This window comes from Staurois parvus, unplaced genomic scaffold (assembly GCF_062004578.1).
Source record: "Staurois parvus isolate SC_StPar_1 unplaced genomic scaffold, SC_StPar_1.0 ptg000525l, whole genome shotgun sequence".
In the NCBI taxonomy this organism is placed as follows: Eukaryota; Metazoa; Chordata; class Amphibia; order Anura; family Ranidae; genus Staurois; species Staurois parvus.
In genome coordinates, this window is record NW_028318321.1 from 1744946 (window position 1) to 1764878 (window position 19933).

General features: G+C 41.5%; 1 protein-coding gene across 4 annotated transcripts in view; it reads right to left on the bottom strand.

The window, feature by feature from the left end:
* Positions 1–19933, bottom strand: part of SH3PXD2A (SH3 and PX domains 2A) — a 433998-nt gene that overhangs the window by 279775 nt on the left and 134290 nt on the right. For all 4 annotated transcript variants that reach the window (XM_089690260.1, XM_089690261.1, XM_089690259.1 and 1 more), the window contains exon 3: positions 3134–3209. In XM_089690260.1, the coding sequence (XP_089546386.1) occupies positions 3134–3209 (76 nt within the window). The remainder of the gene's footprint in view (positions 1–3133; positions 3210–19933) is intronic.

A 19933-nucleotide genomic window follows, 5' to 3' on the forward strand; every position in this document is an offset into this window, starting at 1 on the left:
TGGGCATATGAAGAATACGTAGCTTTATAATAGTGTCCGACCCAAGCCCTCTTTAAGCCTAGTACTCTACGGCCCATCAGATGGGTTTCTTGCAAAATACAAATGTGTGGGTAAGCCATAGGGAGGTCCGTGGAGCGAGTACATAGAGCAAGTCTGTAGAACTCACATGCCATAGAGAGGCCACCTCGTATCGAAAAGAACAGGTTACTCAGCTACAGCCGAGTGTACAAGCTTAAATCATAACGTAGAATCTGGGAGTCCTGGTTCAGAGGAGTGATCGGGAGCAAAGGCAGCAGATTGAATCAACCGAAGTAATCTTCCAATGGGGAATCAAGGTCGTAAGGTTTCCAACCAGGAAGCTGCCTCCTCAGGCACAGTAAAGAAACGTGTAGTTTCTCCATCCTGGACTCTCAGCTGAGCAGGGAACAGCATCCCATATGTAAGGTCTTTTGCTCACAGTCGGGCCTTGACATCATCAAAGGAGTGACGCTGCCGTTGGGTATCCACCAAGTAATCGAGAAATAACATCAACTTATGGTTTTCGTATCATACAGTAGTTCCCCCTGGGCTCTGGCTGCTCTCAACACCAGATCACGATCACAGTAATTGAGCAGGTTAAAAATGAAGGTTCAGGGTGGTGAGCCAGGTGGGTCCCGGGCTGCTGGCATCCGGTGGGCCCTCTCAACCACGAAAAAGCTAGAGAAGGTGGCTCGAGGCAACAAGGAGCAGAGAGGGTTTTCAGTAAACCGAGGCAGATCCTCACCCTCTGCCCCTTCAGGAAGACCCACCATGCAGAGATTATTACGACTAGTGCGGTTTTCCACATCCTCTTCTCTGGTCTTGAGGTATTTGACCTTGACTTGCATTGCATGCATCTCAGCCGAGTGGCTGTGGATGGTGTCTTCTGCGTCACTTGACCTTGGAATGAGTCAAGATCTCTCTGGATCAGCCCTATGTCAGTCTGCAGATGTTTAATTTCCGTGCGGAGCACCGCTTGACAATTGGTAATAGCCGATATGAGAGAATTAAGGTCCGCGGGTGCAGCAGATGGGTTGGGCTCTTGTGAGGAAACATTCAGCCATGGTTGTTACCCCTTTGGCCCCTGCAGACCAATTGGTTTCAGCAGTTTGTGTAGTTTTGGATCTTCTGCCAGCGGCCAAAGGCTTGCCTCTAGTCATCCCCAGACCTCATCCACACCGGCGGAAAAGTGTGGTTACTTTAATAATTGACCCTCAATACGAGTATCCGGCCCACAGGGCCCTCACAGGTGTCTGAATAAGTATAAATGAAACTGTGTGTATGCAGGAGACGAATGACTCGCCCTGTGGTACTCACGGATGGCTATCATCCCAAAGGGGGAGGGGAGGTATGGGCCGCGGACAAAATTGATGCCCCTAAGTAAGGCCGGAGGCCCAGGCCTCACAGGAGACAGATCTCACCAGGGCTCTGATGCAGGGCCGGGCAGTTCCCCCCTGCCGACCCAACCGATGGCCGCCGTGGAAGCTGAGGGTGTGCGGGCTCCAGCAGGAGCTGAGCCCCAGTTAAGAAGCAGGTAGGGTGCAGGGGCCATCAACACTCAGGCCACAGTAGATAGCAGGGTACCAGTGATTTAGGAGGGGTGTAGATAGCCCGGATTGGCCCCCCTAAGCAACAGTAATCTCCAGGAGATCCCTGGGCGCGGTGGGAGCCGCGTCACCCGGGGAAGGGCGTACGAGATCCACTGGCGCATAGGCCTCAGCAGGCTGCAGGCCCCCGGAGCCCTGTTGGAGGTCAGGCAGCTGCAAGATCCTCCCAGTAGGCTTACCAAGCGGAGTCCCAGGTGTCAGGGCTGCGGCACCCCAGATGGCTCCAGTTCCGGTCTGCGCAGAGGTCGCCACAGGCCTCGGTAGGCCGCAGATATCCGGTAGTTCAGAGGGGGGTCAGACTGACACAGCTCCTCTCTCAGGCAGTGGGCAGAGTCAGCAGGGCCCCCAGTGCAGGTGATGAGAGTGCTACCCCCAGGATGGAGTCAGGTGACAGTTTGAAGCGGCAGAGATCTCAACTATGCGGCCGCTCTGGTCACCATCTTGGACACGCCCCCCCCCCGCATGGGGTCATTACTAGTCTACTAAGTGATGTTTTGGTATGGAGATCTGGGACAGCCATAACGTTTCAGTAAAAGTTTGAATCTTATTGGTTGCTATATGGAAATAGCTCTTAATTGAGATATCATGATAAATAAGGCCAAATAGTAATGTCTGCAAGAATGCTATTTCTATCTGCAAGAAGCAGATACATACATACATACATGCATACATACAGTATACACATACACACACACACACACACACACACACACATTTAAATGATACTATCATGAAAGCATCCCTACAAAGGGGTGCATAACTGCCTAGAAAAGTAAAAATTTTACATTATTTGGAAATGTAATCTCCCATGCCTGTACCAGTGTCATGATTAGAGGCAGTGATACATTACTGTCACTCTATTCTTTATAAAATCTGATACCAGTTAGGGGAATCAAAAGCAAGTTAAAGTGGAAGACAAACTATTCCTAACTAAACTTAAACCTGCTCCCTCCCCCTTCTAAATCATATTCTAACTACCCTGTTAAAGGAAGATGCTAATACTTACCTATTCTAAGGATGGTCTGGTCCAGTCACGTGATCAGCTTTAAGCGTCAGCTTCAGGGGAGAGGAAGGACAACCAACAATGGATGTGATGATGTCACCGGCAGCCTCTCCTCCCCCCTGAAGCTGATGGAGGGATTAAGTGACGGGAACAGAGCACCCTGAGAAAAGGTAAGTAAAAGCATCTTCTTTTCACAGGCAGGGTAGTTAGAATAGGAGTTAGAAGAGGAGTGGGAGCAAGATTAGTTAGAAAAAGTGTGGACTTAATTGCAGAGTTGTTCCTATGTAATTTTACTTTGGAAAATCTTTACTGTAGCTGTCAGTGGCACAAAGACAGTAATTCACATACATTAGAAGAACTCCCTGCACAGACATACAAGCCTCCCAACTGACTCAAGATACAGCAGATATCAGTTCCTTTCAGAACTTTCTAACGATGTATGATTATGTATTTGCATTGAGTTTTTATCCAGCTGTATTCAAAAAAATGCAGCACTAAAAATTACCTGGAAGAAAAGGAATAATTCTTTGCTTTGGATCTTTCTGTCCCGCTTCATTGGGAAACTTATCCAAAACTTGCATCTGTAAAAGACCATTACAACTATATTAGTCAACAAAATAAAAGTATACTGTTGCAACACACATAATCCACAATAACAGGCAAAAACATTACTTACACTTACAGATGTCTATGCAAATCGCACCAAACGTAGTGCATGCACTAGTTTAGAATTCGGTGCAGCTCTGTCCAAGTCGGAACTGCACCGATAAGACCGCTGTAATTGCGGACAATAGGGTGCGAGTTGCCATGCGATTTGAAAGTCATATGGCATGCAAATCACATGCTAAGCCACGCCCAGTGTGACCGGGGTCTTACTGTGGAAAGTAAAGCTTTAAGACAACTTTGCAATTTTGTTATATTCATCAATCTGTACTTGTTAAGCTGCTAGCAAATATTTGTTTTACTGTTATTAACCTCACCTTTTACATCTTTTGTGGATGTAGCCTGTTTTTCTGTATTTTTCCAAGGTTTTTTTTTATCATTACCCCGTATTTATAAAGCACTAAACAATTTGAATCCGGAGGATTCAACTTTCTTCTCTACTCTAGTAAAACACATGCTCTTTAATAATGAAAACGGAGGAAAAGCATTTGAGGTAGGTGCAAATTTCAGTTTGCAAACTGAATACTCTCTTAGTAAATCAACACTATTGATGTAGAATGACCAAGTTCAAACTAGGGCAGAAGCCATTCTGGGTCAGATTCACTATATTCACATTACTAATTTCCCATCTGTTTTACTGCCAAATTAAACATTATAAGCAAATAAGGTACAGCTTGATGAATGTAACAGCCTGTATGAACCAGATGTTAGCCATTTCTTGCTTTTATGACTGAAGGATTTGCTCAGAGATATCCAGCAATAAGATCAACATGCTAGCATTTGTTGTGCGCCAGTAAAAAAAAAAACAAATCTCACACATGCTATGCAGTTTTTTTTTTTTCCCATTGATTCACAACACTATCTAGGAAATACATATATGTATCTCTTAGACAGCTTGCGTTTTGTTAGTTGCAGCTAAAATATAACCCCCCAAAATTTTAAAAGGCAACAAGATGTAAGTCTATAAACTCGGACAAATAAATAGATTGGACCATAGAAAGCTTGCATTGTAAAATCTCCAAGATCTGGTTGTTTGGGCACCCTGAGCAGACTATCCGATCATTTTGCAGACAAATAAACATTTTCAGGATAACTAGATCCATGCACTAATACGGTTACTGTCTCGTGTTACTATTTGATCCATCTGAGTGGCAAAATGTCACTGGGCAAGTTGTGGACAGCCACACAAACTCCATTCATCAGCAAATAAATAATATATTAATAAACAAGTTTGGGCACATTTAGGACTATCCGCTGCACAAAACAGCAGGACTGTTGCCCATAAAAACATGAAATTTCCTGTAATGTCTCCACATCTAGTGAGAAATAGAAAAACAGATTATCACTAGAAGTTCTGTGACATCTCATATCAGAAGGGCCAGTGTTCTAAAGAAAAGGTGTCCTCCTTGCAAACTCAGTCTTTCATTCATTTTCAAATCTTCCAAAAAAGGCAGTTTTTCCTTCAGAAGATTCATCATACATGAGGCCTAATGTTTCAGTACGTCATATCAGAAATGAAAGAACAACTAAAGGCAAAACTTTTTTTTTTATTTTTTTTTTATTTTAGGGTAGAGCGGAGAGGGATTAGAATGCCTCTCAGTCATTATTGTTGTCCTGTTTAGTGAAAGTAAAGGAAAATCTCAAATTTTGGGTTGGGGATGCTAGTTCTGGTGACCTGGGGGTTCCCTCCCCTCTGACTTCATGTTTTGGCTATGGGACAGGAAGTGAGAAGAAATCTCCGCAATTGGACACAGATGGCAAAAAATAAACTGACAGAGGTTATAACCCTCCCTTACTCTATCCAAAATGAAAAAAAAAAAGTTTTGCTTTTAGTTCTACTTTAAACTTATGCTGACTAAGGTGGTCACTTGATCTGAAAGAATAAATAATAAAATGTATGTATAGTACTCAACTGTTTTGCTACATGTGCACTAATAATCAGCTGATCAAGATCCTGCATTTCTGCACCTACAGACTGCATACTAGTGGTAGAACTTCGCTGTTCTGGAAAAAATATATGATGATGAGTATATGTGCTTGTGAAAAACTGCTACCTTCAGAAGCTTTAAAAATAGGTTCTTTATTTATTGACAGATTCGCTTTTATTTCTCATTGCATTTTTTCACATACAAATACAGCACAACATGCAACATGAATGCAGCAGCTTTGCTTCACATGCACAATACTTATGTTCCTTCCTTCATCTATAAATAAGACTAGGTTGTAAGAAACATTTGCTGGTAACAGAACAGTCAAACCTTGGACTAGTGCTATACACATGTTCCTCACTGGTTTCTCCCAGTTTATTTACCTTTATGTATTTTTAGACAGAATGAGCTGGAGGTGAACCAAAACACTGTTTTCATGTTACATAGATATCTCTTGGTAATATAAATGAACTGATTAAAGCTCATGTTCATATGGAAGCTGTTAAACAAATATTGTTCATTTATGCCCAACTTTGGTAAATGTACAGAAAAGGTCTTTACGGTGTTTTCATACTGCTCACAAGTAAGGAATACTGGATACCTCAGACCACCCACTTCATCAAGACTCCCTACATAGCAACATATGCTAAGCTCAATGAAAACCAAAGAAGTGCTGGGTGTTTAACTAGGCCTAGAAGATGCACCATACACAAAATATTTTCCTACTCCTGAATCGGGTAGAATGTAGAACTTCCTCCATTAAGAGGAAACAAAAACAACAATAAAAAACACAACCCACAGAGTCAGTGAAAACTAGCTCCTTTGATACCTGACGCACTCACAGTAGGTTTCAGGCAATTTCAACTACTCTCAACTAGCTTTTACATGCAAAAAAAATTGAAAATGGTACCAGATTCTCAGAAATACAGAGCTGAAGCAGATAATGAAAACCATGTATCTTTTTATAATAGTAACGATAATAACAGATGCTCATTCATGCTATACATGGTGTAAGTTATTTTTGGTATCAATAATTCTTTCAACAATATGTATGTCCTACAAATTATTTGAAGGAACTAACAAAAGAACCAAACAGATGTAAAGGGCAGCATTAAAGGCAATTCTCACATCCTGAGGCAGTAACCCTGAGGAACCAGGGTATTATCCACTAAGTTTCTGACAGACTGATAAGGGTTACTACTTTGAAGAACCTAATTGTACACTGCACTACATTACAGAATATGTTTTAATGTAAACTTTCTCTAGCTAAAAAGACTGTAAATCCTGAATGAAATAGATACACTATATTGCCAAAAGTATTGGGACACGTGCCTTTACACGCACATGAACTTTAATGGCAACCCAGTCTTAGTCTGTAGGGTTCAATATTGAGTTGACCCACCCTTTGCAGTTATAACAGCTTTAACTCTTCTAGGTAGGCTGTCCACAAGATGTAGGAGTGCGTCTATGGGAATGTTTGACCATTTTTCCAGAAGCGCATCTGTGAGGTCAGGCACTGATGTCAGACGAGAAGACCTGGCTCACAGTCTCCACTCTAATTCATCCCAAATATGTTCTATTGGGTTAAGGTCAGGACTCTGTGCAGGCCAGTCAAGTTCCTCCACCCCAAACTTGCTCATCCATGTCTTTCATGGACCTTGCTTTGTGCACTGGTATGCAGTCTAGTTGGAACAGGAAGGGGCCATCCCCAAACTGTTCCCACAAAGCTGGGAGCATGAAATTGTCCAAAATGTCTTAGTATCCTGACGCCTTAAGAGTTCCCTTCACTGGAATTAAGGGACCAAGCCAAACCCCTGAAATACAACCCCATATCATAATCCCCCCTCCACCAAACTTTACATTTGGCACAATGCAATGAAGCAAGTACCGTTCTCCTGGCAACTGCCAAACCCAGACATGTCCATTGGATTGACAGACAGAGAAACATGATTCGTCACGCCAGAGAACATGTGTCTACTGCTCTAGAGTCCAGTATCGGTGTGCTTTTGCATTGCATTGCACTTGGTGATGTAAGGGTTGGATGCAGCTGCTCGGCCATGGAAACCCATTCCATGAAGTTCTCTATACACTGTTGTACTAATCTGAAAGCCACATGAAGTTTGGAGGACTTTAGCTATTGACTCTGCAGATAGTTGGCGACTTCTGCACACTGTGCGCTTCAGCATGCACTGACCCCGCTCTGTCATTTTACATGGCCTACCACTTCGTGACTGAGTTGCTGTTGTTCCCAGTTGCTTCCGCTTTGTTACAATACCACTAACAGTTGACCGTGGAATATTTAGTAGCAAGGAAATTTCACAGATGGACTTATTGCACAGCTGACAACAATCATGGTACCACACTTGAATTCACTGAGCTCCTGAGAGCGACACATTCTTTCACAAATGTTTGTAGAAGCAGTCTGCATGCCTAGGTGCTTGATTTTATACACCTGTGGCTATGGAGGTGATTGCAACACTTGAATCCAATGATTTGGAGGGGTGTCCCAATACTTCTGGCAATATAGTGTAGCTGCATGCACCATTAGCTATCTTATTGAGTGCGCCAGTCGGCAGAAGCCATTGGTGCAATAATATGTAAATCTTGACTTTTACTGTGAAAGTGTAAGATATGACACCAATGACCATGACTTTAACCACTTGCCCTCCAGAGGATATACCCCCCGTAATGACCAGGACTCTTTTTGCTACTCGCCGCTGCACTAATTCAACTAATAATTGCACGGTCATGCAATGCTGTACCCAAATTAAATTTACGTCCTTTTTTTCACACAAAGAGCTTTCTTTCGGTGGTATTTGATCACTGTGCGCTTTTTATTTTCCGCGCTATAAACAAAATACCAAATACGTCAATGCGTAAGCTCATATAAGCACATCATATGGGACCATACAAAACAGAAAGAGTCCATAGTGTAATACTGTTGATTTATTGCTAAAATAGGATAAAAATCGCCAATTGTCCACTCACATTTTTGTAGAAATTAACAGGCTTTTACACACCACTAGCATGGGTGTACTGGATGCACCCTGGTGTACCAAGATGGCGCCTACGTGTTACGCCACGCCCACGTGGCTTCTCAGGATCCTGAGGAAGCCACGTGGGCGTGAAGTAACGCGTAGAGGCGACGTGGTGACGCACTTCCGGTAGGCGCCATCTTGGTACACCAGGGTGCATTCAGTACACCCATGCTAGTGGTGTGTAAAGGCCTGTTTATTTCTTTCTGTTTTGTATGGTCCCATATGATATGCTTATATGAGCTTAAGCATTGACGCCTGTGGATGGAGGCATAAGTGGGAGTGAAGGAGATACTAGTAGGGGCTGTGGAGCCTGTCCCACCTGGAGATTGCGAGCAGGATCCAGGGTGATCCAAAAGGCGTTGTGGCCCCTGTGGGTCGCAGCGAGAAGGTGAGCGTGCATGCCTGCCGTGTAGGATTCTCACGTCACTTTCCCACCAAACACAGGAGCACGCATGGAAACGCATGGCTGGTGTGGCCATGTAGCATTTTGAAAGTTTTATATGGACATTTATGTGTTATTGTGGTTTGTTATATATTACGGGTCATTGCACTTATCACTTATGTGGTAGTATTTATCCCTGTATAGGGATTCACTGTGGCTTTTATTACATCTATTTTGTTTGAATCAATCCCTAGACGGGAGAATATTAATACCACCTATATAGGTTCTATAGAACCTCTTCTTTTGCACTGTATATCACCTGTGTATCACTGAATTAGATGCGGTCAGATCTAAAACCATAATAAGAATCATTATATTGTATGGTTTATATGCTACTTACTATTATCCATATATGTAGGGTGGTTATATCCACCTGTTAGGTGTATATAGCGCTGCATCATAGTTTTAATATTGTTTATATCCATCTTGAGGGGATGTTTAGATGCTAGCTGCACCTGTATAGATTCGCATAGCAGCGCAGGAGGACTCCCAATTATAAAATCTTCCAATGGGGACATTCATTTTGATGACTCTGGTGACTACATAGGGTTCCCTCTTGTTAAGGCCTTGGGACAGGAAGTGAAGGGAAATCTCCCCAATAGGACACAAATGGCAAACCCTCCAGGGTTTATAACCCTCCGTTACTTTATCCAAAATGGAAAACAATTTCTCCTCAGGTCGACTTTAAGGTCTGATGCCACACATACATGAAGAACTGGGGGACTGTCTGCATGAGGATGGGCATCACGTGAGGTAAATTCTACTAAATTGCTGGGAATTATTCATTAAAAGTCACCGGCCGATGAAGATGGCTGAAGAACAGCACCCAGCAGAAGATGCTGGCGCTGGTAAGGGAGAGTGATATTTTTCAAGTAAGATTATACGGGATTGTCAAATATAACTATGATTTGCATTGCAATAATTTGTGACCATAGATATCCTTTAAATGGCCCATTATGAAAATTCTTAGAAGCCGCTGGCCTGCCCGCAGTATAAAGGGAGAGAATCAGGCCAAACCTCATGCTTAAAGTGTTACTAAACCCACAAAAAAATCAGCCTGTATATACAGTAAAACATGCTTGTAATACTCACCGTGGAACCTAAGGGATCTGCGTTGTGTAAAAAGGTCGTTCCTTGTCCTTCATGATGGCCTTCATGATGCTGTTTGTTCACTAATGTTCTCTAACAAACTTCTGAGGGCTTCACAGAACAGATGTATTTATACTGAGATTAAATTATATACAGGTGGACTCTATTTACTAATTAGGTGACTTCTGAAGGCAATTGGTTCCATTAGATTTTAGTTAGGGGTATCAGAGTAAAGGGACTAAATACAAATGCACGCCACATTTTTCAGATATTTGTAAATAATTTTGAAAACCATTTATCATTTTCCTTCCACTTCACAATCATGTGGCACTTTGTGTTGGTCTATTACATAAAATCCCAATAAAATACATTGACAGTTTTGGTTGTAACATGGCAAAATGTGGAAAATTTCAAGGGGTATGAATACTTTTTCAAGGCACTGTATAAAAATGCTGCCAACTCAGAGGCATGAATTAAAAGGAAAATGGTCACTAAAAACCACCTTACTGATGAGATGCTTCAACTGGATATCTCAAATCAATTCAAAGGGAGGTGATTGAAGAACTGAACGTATGGGATTCAGATTCCATGGTGAAACAGGAAGTCAAAGTGAGAAACTGACATGAGAAACTCCCTGTACAAAGGTCTTGACAAGAGAGTTTGAAGCCAAAGGTTTCTACAATAGAATGGATAAGCAGAAACTTGTCCCTTTATAGTACTTGGAGCCAGATACTGGTTGAGGACAGAATGGAGGAAGACTAGGATGTGAGCAGTAGAATATTCTCTAGAGGCTGAGATGCCTGGTTTTGTACCAGCCAAAAGTATACCTTCTGCGTGGGATGGTAGATACCACGAAAAGTAGTTTTTCTTGCAATGAGTAAGGTGGGAATGACAGTGTCAGAATTTCCCCGACATTTAGGAGCTGGTTTTCAACAGCCATGCTAATAAAGCTGTCAACTAAGAAGCAGGATGAAATAGAGGGCCCTGTGGCAGGAGGTATGGCTTGTTTAGAAGAAGGTTCATGCACCAGGAGTTTTATGTATGCCTCTCTATCATGCTCTCCCAAACCAATCTGGGAAATTGGGTATCATCAAAATCTAATATTCCCCTGTCTTGATGAATAGTCAAGGAAGAATCCTCACTGGAGGGAATACAAACATCAATCTGAACATGGACAAAAGAATAACCAGGGTATGTACCACAAGAGCCAAGGGATCCCTGGACCTAAGCCAATTTTTTTGTTTATCCAGTTCAATAGCGGGCACTTTTACCCCCTTTCCTGCCCAGGACCATTTTCAGCTTTCAGCGCTGTCACACTTTGAATGACAATTGCGCGGTCATGCAACACTGTACCCATATGAAATTTTTACCTTTTTCACACAAATAGATCTTTATTTTGCTGGCATTTAATCACCGAGTTTTTTAGTCTTTTATTTTTTGCTAAATAAAACAAAAAACTGAAACTTTTGAAAAAAAACTAATTTTTCTTTGTTTCTGTTATAAAATTTTGCAAATAAATAACATTTCTTTATAAATTTAGGTCAAATGTATTCTGCTACATTTCTTTGGTGAAAATACCCCAAATTAGTGTATATTATTTAGTCTGTAGGAAAGTTATAGAGTTATATCTGACAATTGATCAATCCTGATGTATTGATGGCCCATCTCAATTCTTGAGGATAGTAGATACCCCCCAAATCATCCATTTTTGGAAAATAGACAGAAAAAGAGGATAGAAGTTCTATTTTGTAGCACCTGTAAATAACAGATTGGTCCCGGATGTCTAGATCATCATTGATCCAGACTGACACAAATGCAAATGCCCATAGGAGCTTGTTTAAACTAAGGAGATTTTGAAGCTGCTAGGCAAAGGCTAGAACATACTGTGATGGACCACTTTGCACCCTGCCTGGGTGCTTCTGTCAGAAAACTGCTTCCTCATCATTGGGCCACAAGAACAAGGTATTATAGCTGGTCATTACACCCAAGAACTAGACGACGCTAGCTTGGGTGCAAACTAGAACCCTTTATTCAACAGAAATACAGGTTTTTATACTTCAGAATAGGGGCAGTCCCCACATGAACAATGAAAACAAATATTACAAATTGTGATAAACATCCCACACTGATTAGATACCGAGGTAATGCTGACACCACACTAATCCCATCATGTAGAAAACTCCAGGAGGACAAGCCAACAGACAGAAACAATAGGTGACTCAATTAACATTGGGACAAAGACACAGTAAACACATAACACCTTAATAAACAGATTACAGCAGGAGACCTCAGTATGAGGTTGTTTTGATCTGATTATATTAACATCTGCTCTTAATCTCTGAGTCTAGAGGAGGGTTGAAGCAGTCAATGCTAGTTTGGGCAGAGAGACCCCAAATCTGTATCCTGGTCATCCAGTCCTCAGAGTCTGTGTGATTTGGGGAGACATGGACTTGAATCCAAAAAAAAAATTCCCCAAAAAGGTCCCCCAGGCACAAACACCTCCAAAAGAATAGAGCCCCTTCAAAAGCCAGGGCCCATAGTCAGTAGGCAAGAGGCTTGCCTGCAGTCTCCTCCAAAAGACCCTGTCCTGGTTGGGTCTGTCACATTTCTCTCCCTCACAAGTAGACTAACCAGGTTCCAGACCTCCACCTGGTTGAGACATGCATTAATTGGGCAGAGTGAACCCACATAGTCAATCCACATAATCTCCATTCTTGGCCACAGGTAAGAACTGTTGTTGGTAGTTGTGGAGCAGAGATTGTGGACCCTCTGTCCGGCTTCCAGCACTTCAGGGGGAGGTCTTTACCATTCTGGGGCTTGGTATGCCACTGAGGAAAGGGGCTGACTGCCCCGACTCCCTGGAGCCGTTAATACACATGAGGTGCTAGGCAGAGGCCAGCGGCACTCTGCCCTGTAGCCAACAATTTAGCTGGGAGGTCTTTACCATTCCGGAGCTCAGTCTGCTGCTGGGGAAAGGGGCCAACTGCCCAAACATCCTGGAGTCATGAAGGCACGATAGGTGCTGGACAGAGGCCAGAGGTGCTCTGCCTTGTTGCCAGCGCTTCAGCTTGGAACTCCACATCCTCCACTCTGACTGACTGTTGGGGAGGGAGGACAGCCACTTCCTCTCCTGGACTGTGGATCTGCCGCTGGGGAAGGAGTACAACCACCTCCTCTCCCGAACTGTGAAACTGCCGCTGGAGAGATAATACGGCTGCCCTATCTGTTGGACTCCCATTGTAGAGCGAGGACAACTTACTGCGCTCCCAAGTCTCTACACTGCTTCTTGGGAAGGAGGACGACCACCTTCTCTCCCAGACTTTGGATCTGCCATTTGGGAGGGAGGACAACTTCCTCCCCTCCATGCTCCATCTCCCATACCCTCATCTGGCTTTTGGGATGACATTTCTGTGGTACTGTCTCCCAGGTGCACAGATCCTTGCTGGGACCAGAAAACAGTTTCCTCTGCTCTGGCTGACTGTTGGGGAGGGAAGTTAATCTTGGTCTCATCTGTCCATAGGATGTTGTTCCAGAACTGTGAAGGCTTTTTTAGATGTCATTTGGCAAACTCTAATCTGGCCTTCCTGTTTTAGAGGCTCACCAATGGTTTACATCTTGTGGTGAACCCTCTGTATCACCTGGTGAAGTCTTCTCTTGATTGTTGACTTTGACACACATACACCTACCTCCTGGAGAGTGTTCTTGATCTGGCCAACTGTTGTGAAGGGAGTTTTCTTCAACAGGGAAAGAATTCTTCAGTCATCCACCACAGTTGTTTTCCGTGGTCTTCCGGGTCTTTTGGTGTTGCTGAGCTCACCGGTGCGTTCCTTCTTTTTAAGAATGTTCCAAACAGTTGTTTTGGCCACGCCTAATGTTTTTGCTATCTCTCTGATGGGTTTGTTTTGTTTTTTCAGCCTAATGATGGCTTGCTTCACTGATAGTGACAGCTCTTTGGATCTCATCTTCAGAGTTGACAGCAACAGATTCCAAATGCAAATAGCACACTTGAAATGAACTCTGGACCTTTTAAAATATATATAAGCTAATGAGGGAATAACACACACCTGGCCATGGAACAGCTGAGAAGCCAATTGTCCCATTACTTTTGGTCCCTTAACAAGTGGGAGGCACATATGCAAACTATTGTAATTCCTACACCGTTCACCTGATTTGGATGTAAATACCCTCAAATTAAAGCTGACAGCCTACAGTTAAATCACATCTTGTTCATTTCATTTCAAATCCATTGTGGTGGTGTATAGAGCCAAAAATTTTAGAATTGTGTAGATGTCCCAATATTTATGGACCTGACTGTATATAACTTTTAGGAGTTCTAGGAAATTTTCAGCAAAAATGAAAAAACATTAAAAGTTTAAGTCACCATAAAGCCCTTTTTGTTTTTAAAATTCCCAGACATTCCTAAAAGCATCTCCTAATATGAAACATCAACCCTTCTTAGTTTCCTTTCTGGGAAAAAAATTTTTTTTTATCAGGACAAATAGATTGTCATGACAGACAAGAAGATTGGGACCCCGATTTAGTCCCTTGGACAAGTAGTTTTTTTTTTTAAATTTCACACCCCTGAGGAGGGGTTGAAGCAGTCAATGCTGGTTTGGGAACAGAAGAGACCCCAAATTTGTATCCTGGTAATCTAGTTCTCAGAGTCTGTGTGTTTCAGGGAGACACAGACTTCAATCCGAAGTAAAACTACTCCAAAAGTTCCCCTAGGTGCACACACCTCCCAAAGAATAGAGCCCCCCTCAAACGCCAGGGCCCATAGTCAGTAAGCAAGAGGTTAGCCTGCAGTCTTCTCCAAAAGACCCTGTCCCACTTTGGTCTGTCGCACATACTACACCCTGTTCCAAATTATTATGCAAATTCTATTTAAGTGTCACAAAGATTAAATATTTTATTTTTCAGTTTTACTCATGGATGGCATTGTGTCTCAGGGCTCTTTTGGTCACTGAAAACAATCTCGGACACCTGTGATAATTAGATTGGCAGGTGAGCCCAATTTAAGGAAAAACTACTAAAGGAGGGTGTTCCACATTATTAAGCAGAGCACCATTTTCAAGCAATATGGGGAAGAAAAAGGATCTCTCTACTGCCGAAAAGAGTGAAATAGTTCAATGCCTTGGACGAGGTATGAAAACATTAGATATTTCACGGAAACTTAAGTGTGATCATCGCACTATTAAGAGATTTGTGGCTGATTCAGAGCACAGACGGGTCAGATAGAGGCACATTGAGGAAGATTTCTGCCAGATCCATGCATCGGATCAAGAGAGCAGCTGCTAAAATACCATTACATAGCAGCAAACAGATATTTGAAGCTCCTGGTGCCTCTGGAGTCCCACAGACATCAAGGTGTAGAGTCCTCCAGAGTCTTGCAACTGTGCATAAACCTTCTATTCGGCCACCACTAACCAATGCTCACAAGCAGAAATGGCTGCATTGTGCAGAAAAATACATGAAGACTAATTTTCAAACAATCCTGTTCACTGATGAGTGCCGTGCAACCCTGGATGGTCCAGATGGATGGAGTAGTGGATGGTTGGTGGACGGCCACCCTGTTCCAACAAGGCTGCGACGTCAGCAAGGCGGTGGTGAAGTCATGTTTTGGGCCAGAATCATGGGAACAGAGCTAGTCGGCCCCTTTAGGGTCCCCAAAGGTGTAAAGATGACCTCTGCAAAGTATGTGGAGTTTATGACTGACCACTTTCTTCCCTGGTACAGAAGGAAGAACAATGCTTTCGGTAATAAAATCATCTGCATGCATGACAATGCACCATCTCATGCTGCAAAGAATACCTCTGCATCAATGGCTGCTATGGAGATAAAAGGAGAGAAAGTCATGGTGTGGTCTCCATCCTCCCCTGACCTCAATCCTATTGAGAACCTTTGGAGCATCCTCAAGCAAAAGATCTATGAGGGTGGGAGGAAGTTTACATCCAAACAGCAGCTCTGGGAGGCTATTCCGACATCTTGCAAACAAATTCAAGCAGAAACTGTCCAAAAACTCACAAGTTCAATGGATTCAAGACTTGTGAAGTTGCTATCAAATAAGGGGTCCTATGTAACGTGACCTGTTAAAATGTTTAAAAAGTTAAAATGTTGTTAAAAGTTTGATTGAAATAGCTTTTGATTTCAGTAAATATGCTGCAAACACAACAAATGACAATTTTCAGTTCTTTACAACCTATAAAGTGTTTTGAAACTTACTGTGCGTAATAATTTGGAACAGTGCATTGTAAGTGTTTTATGTTTAAAAAAAATACTGTTATCATTAGGAGGTTTGTTCAATAAAATTTAAATTGTATTTGAATAGTTATTAACATGAGAATTATGCTGTTATTTACATCAATTATTTAGGTAAATGAGAAAAATATAATTTGCGTAATAATTTGGAACAGGGTATATATCAAGAAGCGAGCTCACAGTTCAAAGGATATGGCATGAAGAATTAGCTTGTGCTTCCTAACATGCAGAAGATGGAAATTGCTCTGCAAGATCTTCTATTGTGTCCACTTCTTTGAAGAGGTTATGAGGTTCAAGGCAAAGCTCTTGAAATAGATGGCAAAGTGGTGGAGAAGCAGAAAAGCATTTTTTGGGCCTTGGAGACCGAAAGGTCCTAGAAGGGCAGAGAGTTTGCCAAAGAAAAACAGACGTAGTTGCAGTGAAATCTTCCTTAGATAGGCCATCATTTTCAGGCCAGAGAGGGAGCTAGAATTAGGGGAAGGGAGCTGTGTCAATATAGGGCTTTGCTGCAGTGCAGGAGAATAGCTATCACCCTGAGCATTTTGCTGGTTTTCCTCTGTGCTGTCTACAGCATAAGTGCTTTAAAGCCATTGTTTTCTTGGCTCCCTTGTGCCCCATCTTGGCCACTGCTAAGTGAAGGGACACACCGTGAGATACTCCTGAAATGGATGCAGACTGAGAGGGTATTTGCATGTCCAAGAAGAGTGCCACTATACCAGGCACTAACTGAAGTCCTGTTGTAGTATCTCTGGAAAAGCAGGCAAGCAGAAGATCAGCTGATCTTCTTACATTCTCAATGGAAATGGCAGCCAAGAAGGCATAGTGCAACTAAGTCACTACACAAACAGCAACAGATTTGGGAAATCCTACCCCAAATTTAAAAAGGTAAATGTTCTGAAAACAATATCTGCTTTGAAAATGTTACCTACTGCCAATGTAGTATAAAATTTTACAGCAAAGGATAACTCACTACACCCCATTTGTAAAAAACAGGACTCAGGTCTTTAGGATCTGAGTGAAAAAGGAATGGAGCAAGGGACTGGAACGCTATAGAAACCTGCAGCTAACTACACTTGTTGCACCATGTGCCTTAGCCTAGGTGAGTGTTAAACACAGGATCCAGTGGCCAAAACAAACATTACAGTGGTGAAGAAAAAAAATCAAGGATGGTTTAGAAACTTCTTCATAGGAGAATAGGTCCATCACCTACAGACACTAGCAAAAAAAATTTGCAGTGGGTGGGGTAAAATGAGGGTGCACTGGGGTTGTTAACAACAAAGCTTTTAACAGTGTCTAATCACCGGAAGGTAGTGGTATATAAACCCATGTTCTATGAATGCAAGACTAAATTATGTACTGTACAATTAGTATATATATAAAAAGAAGCATTAAATACTGCTGGAGGAGGACTCCAAAGGGGGAGGTGGGAGCCTGAATCCCAGAGTAGGGCTTATAGTAAATAATCTAGGGCAAGTATGCTGCAACTGTAATCAGAGTAAAATCAGAACTCTTGATCTCCATACTTATAGGCCAGTGACCCACAAATAGCCTTTGGATTAGCATGATAAACATGAGAGGCAACTATATTGTTCAACAGAATGGACAGCAACGGTAAGATACATAGTTTTTCTTTAAACTATAATTAGCTATGATTAACTATATATTTAGCTAAAGGGAGAATGTACTTACGTCCAACTGGAAATATGTTTGATACTATATCAGATTATTTTTTCCATTCACAATGTGATATATTTGGTAATAGTGAATTAACCTTTACAAGCTTACAATATATTTCAAACAGAGCAATATGTTACAAGCATTACAAAATCAAAAGTAAAGCTCTGGTCTACCTTTTCCTCAAACCAATTACTATAAAACATATATAGAGTGACAAAAACATATGAACAAAGATTAAATTCCACTACTAAGATGTTAGAAGGATTTATATACCATTTTCTGTCCAAGAAAATTTCCCTGCAGTTCGTAAGAATTATGGTTTTTCAAATGGATGGCGTTCTAATGGAAAGTTTTAAAAAGCTGGGAAACTCATTCAGTTCCACAATATATAAAATCCTCATAAGTCACCTAGTTCAAGAGACCTGACAAAATGCAATTCAACATCCAAAAAAAAGGGCTTTCCCATTATAAAATAATCAACTGCGTTTAAGTACATGCATGCCGCTTGCTTTGTACAACACTTGCTATCTTTCAAAGCGATTTGGCCAACATCTTCAATGTCATTGACTCTAGCTTATTTTAAATATATATTTTATAGATATATCTTTGATCCTGGGGTAAAGGTATATTCCTACATGCACACGACTTCTAGGTCTATTAGGCTGCTCAAAGAGGATCTGTCCCTCTCTACCAGTTTGACTCAGGTTACTATAAATTCTATGAAATTTTGTAATGGCTATTTTCTCTTTCGGATACTTCTCACTCCTCAAGCCATTATATTGGCCTACCAGGCCAAATGTAAATTGGAAATAAATATCAGGATTTTGGAGGTGGAGGGGTCGGATGGTGCTTTGGAAATATGTATACCAGTCTTCCCTAAATTGCCAGATAAACTTACACAATGGTACATCCTGGGCATAAAATAAAAATGGCTATGTTCAGCATCACTTTTACAACAGAAATGGCTGTCCTGACCCACAGCTGAGAATCAGGTCTATGGTACCTACTTTAGGGCATACCTTTAGTTTACAAATTGCTCCCAATAAGCCAAAGGGCTAAACATTTAAATGATTTAACCAGTTCGAGTCCGGACACTTTTTCCCCCTTCCTGTCCAGGCCAATTTTCAGCTTTCAGCGCTATCATACTTTGAATGACAACCCATATTAATTTTTTAGCATTTTTTTGAGACAGATAAAGCTTTACTTTGGTGGTATTTACTCACCACTGGGATTTTTATTTTTTTTGCTACATGAATGAAAAAGTCAAAAAAATTTGAAAAAAAGTGTTTCTCTTATACAATTTTGCAAATAAATAATATTTCATCAAAAATCGTGGCCAAAATTTATTCATTTATCTTTTTAGTAAAAAAAAAATAACCCTAATTTGTTTATAACCAAAAATTATAATTTTGCACTAAACCGGCCAGCAATGAGTCCAGATCTCAATCCCATAGAGCACCTAATTTCAAAACAGCAGTTGGGAAAAGGAACTCTTCCAATCTGAGAGACCTGGAGCAGTTGTCAAAAGAAGAGTGTCCCAACATTCCAGTAGAGATGTGTAAGAAACTAATTTATGGTTACAGGAAGCGATTGATTTCAGTTATTTTTTCCAAGGGGTGCGCTACCAAATATTAAATTGAGGGTGTCAATTGGAATGTGTCAGATTTGACTTTTTGTTTCTCTGCTTTTTTGTGCAATACCAATACAAACAAATTAAATAAACATGAGAATGCCTAAACATTTATAAATTGCAACAGTTTTTTGCGCAAAATGATGCATTATCTGACAGAAATGCAGGGGTGCCAATATTTTTGGCAATGACTGTATTTGATATACTGTATGTTGTCATTCACATATCAGAACTTCCAGCACTGTAAAATCCTACCAGTCAACCTTGTTTATGAGGGGCTGGGTAGCTGTATTTGCTATACTTAAACCTGTCTATATGATGTAGGCAAATCCCAATTTTCATCTGTAACTAGATTTAAACCCTGTAGTAACAAAGGGTTTGGAGAAGCTTGGCTTATTGCCTTGCATGTTAATGAGGACAGACTTAGGACAGACTCATTCTAATATTGTTCAAAATTCATTGCAGTCAGCCTTGAAACCTTCTCATGAGACCTTCAGCATGCTTCTTTATGCATGGTGTGTAAAAGGGAATGTTAGAATAGAATATAAACACAGCACCCCACTATCAAATGAGCCCATTT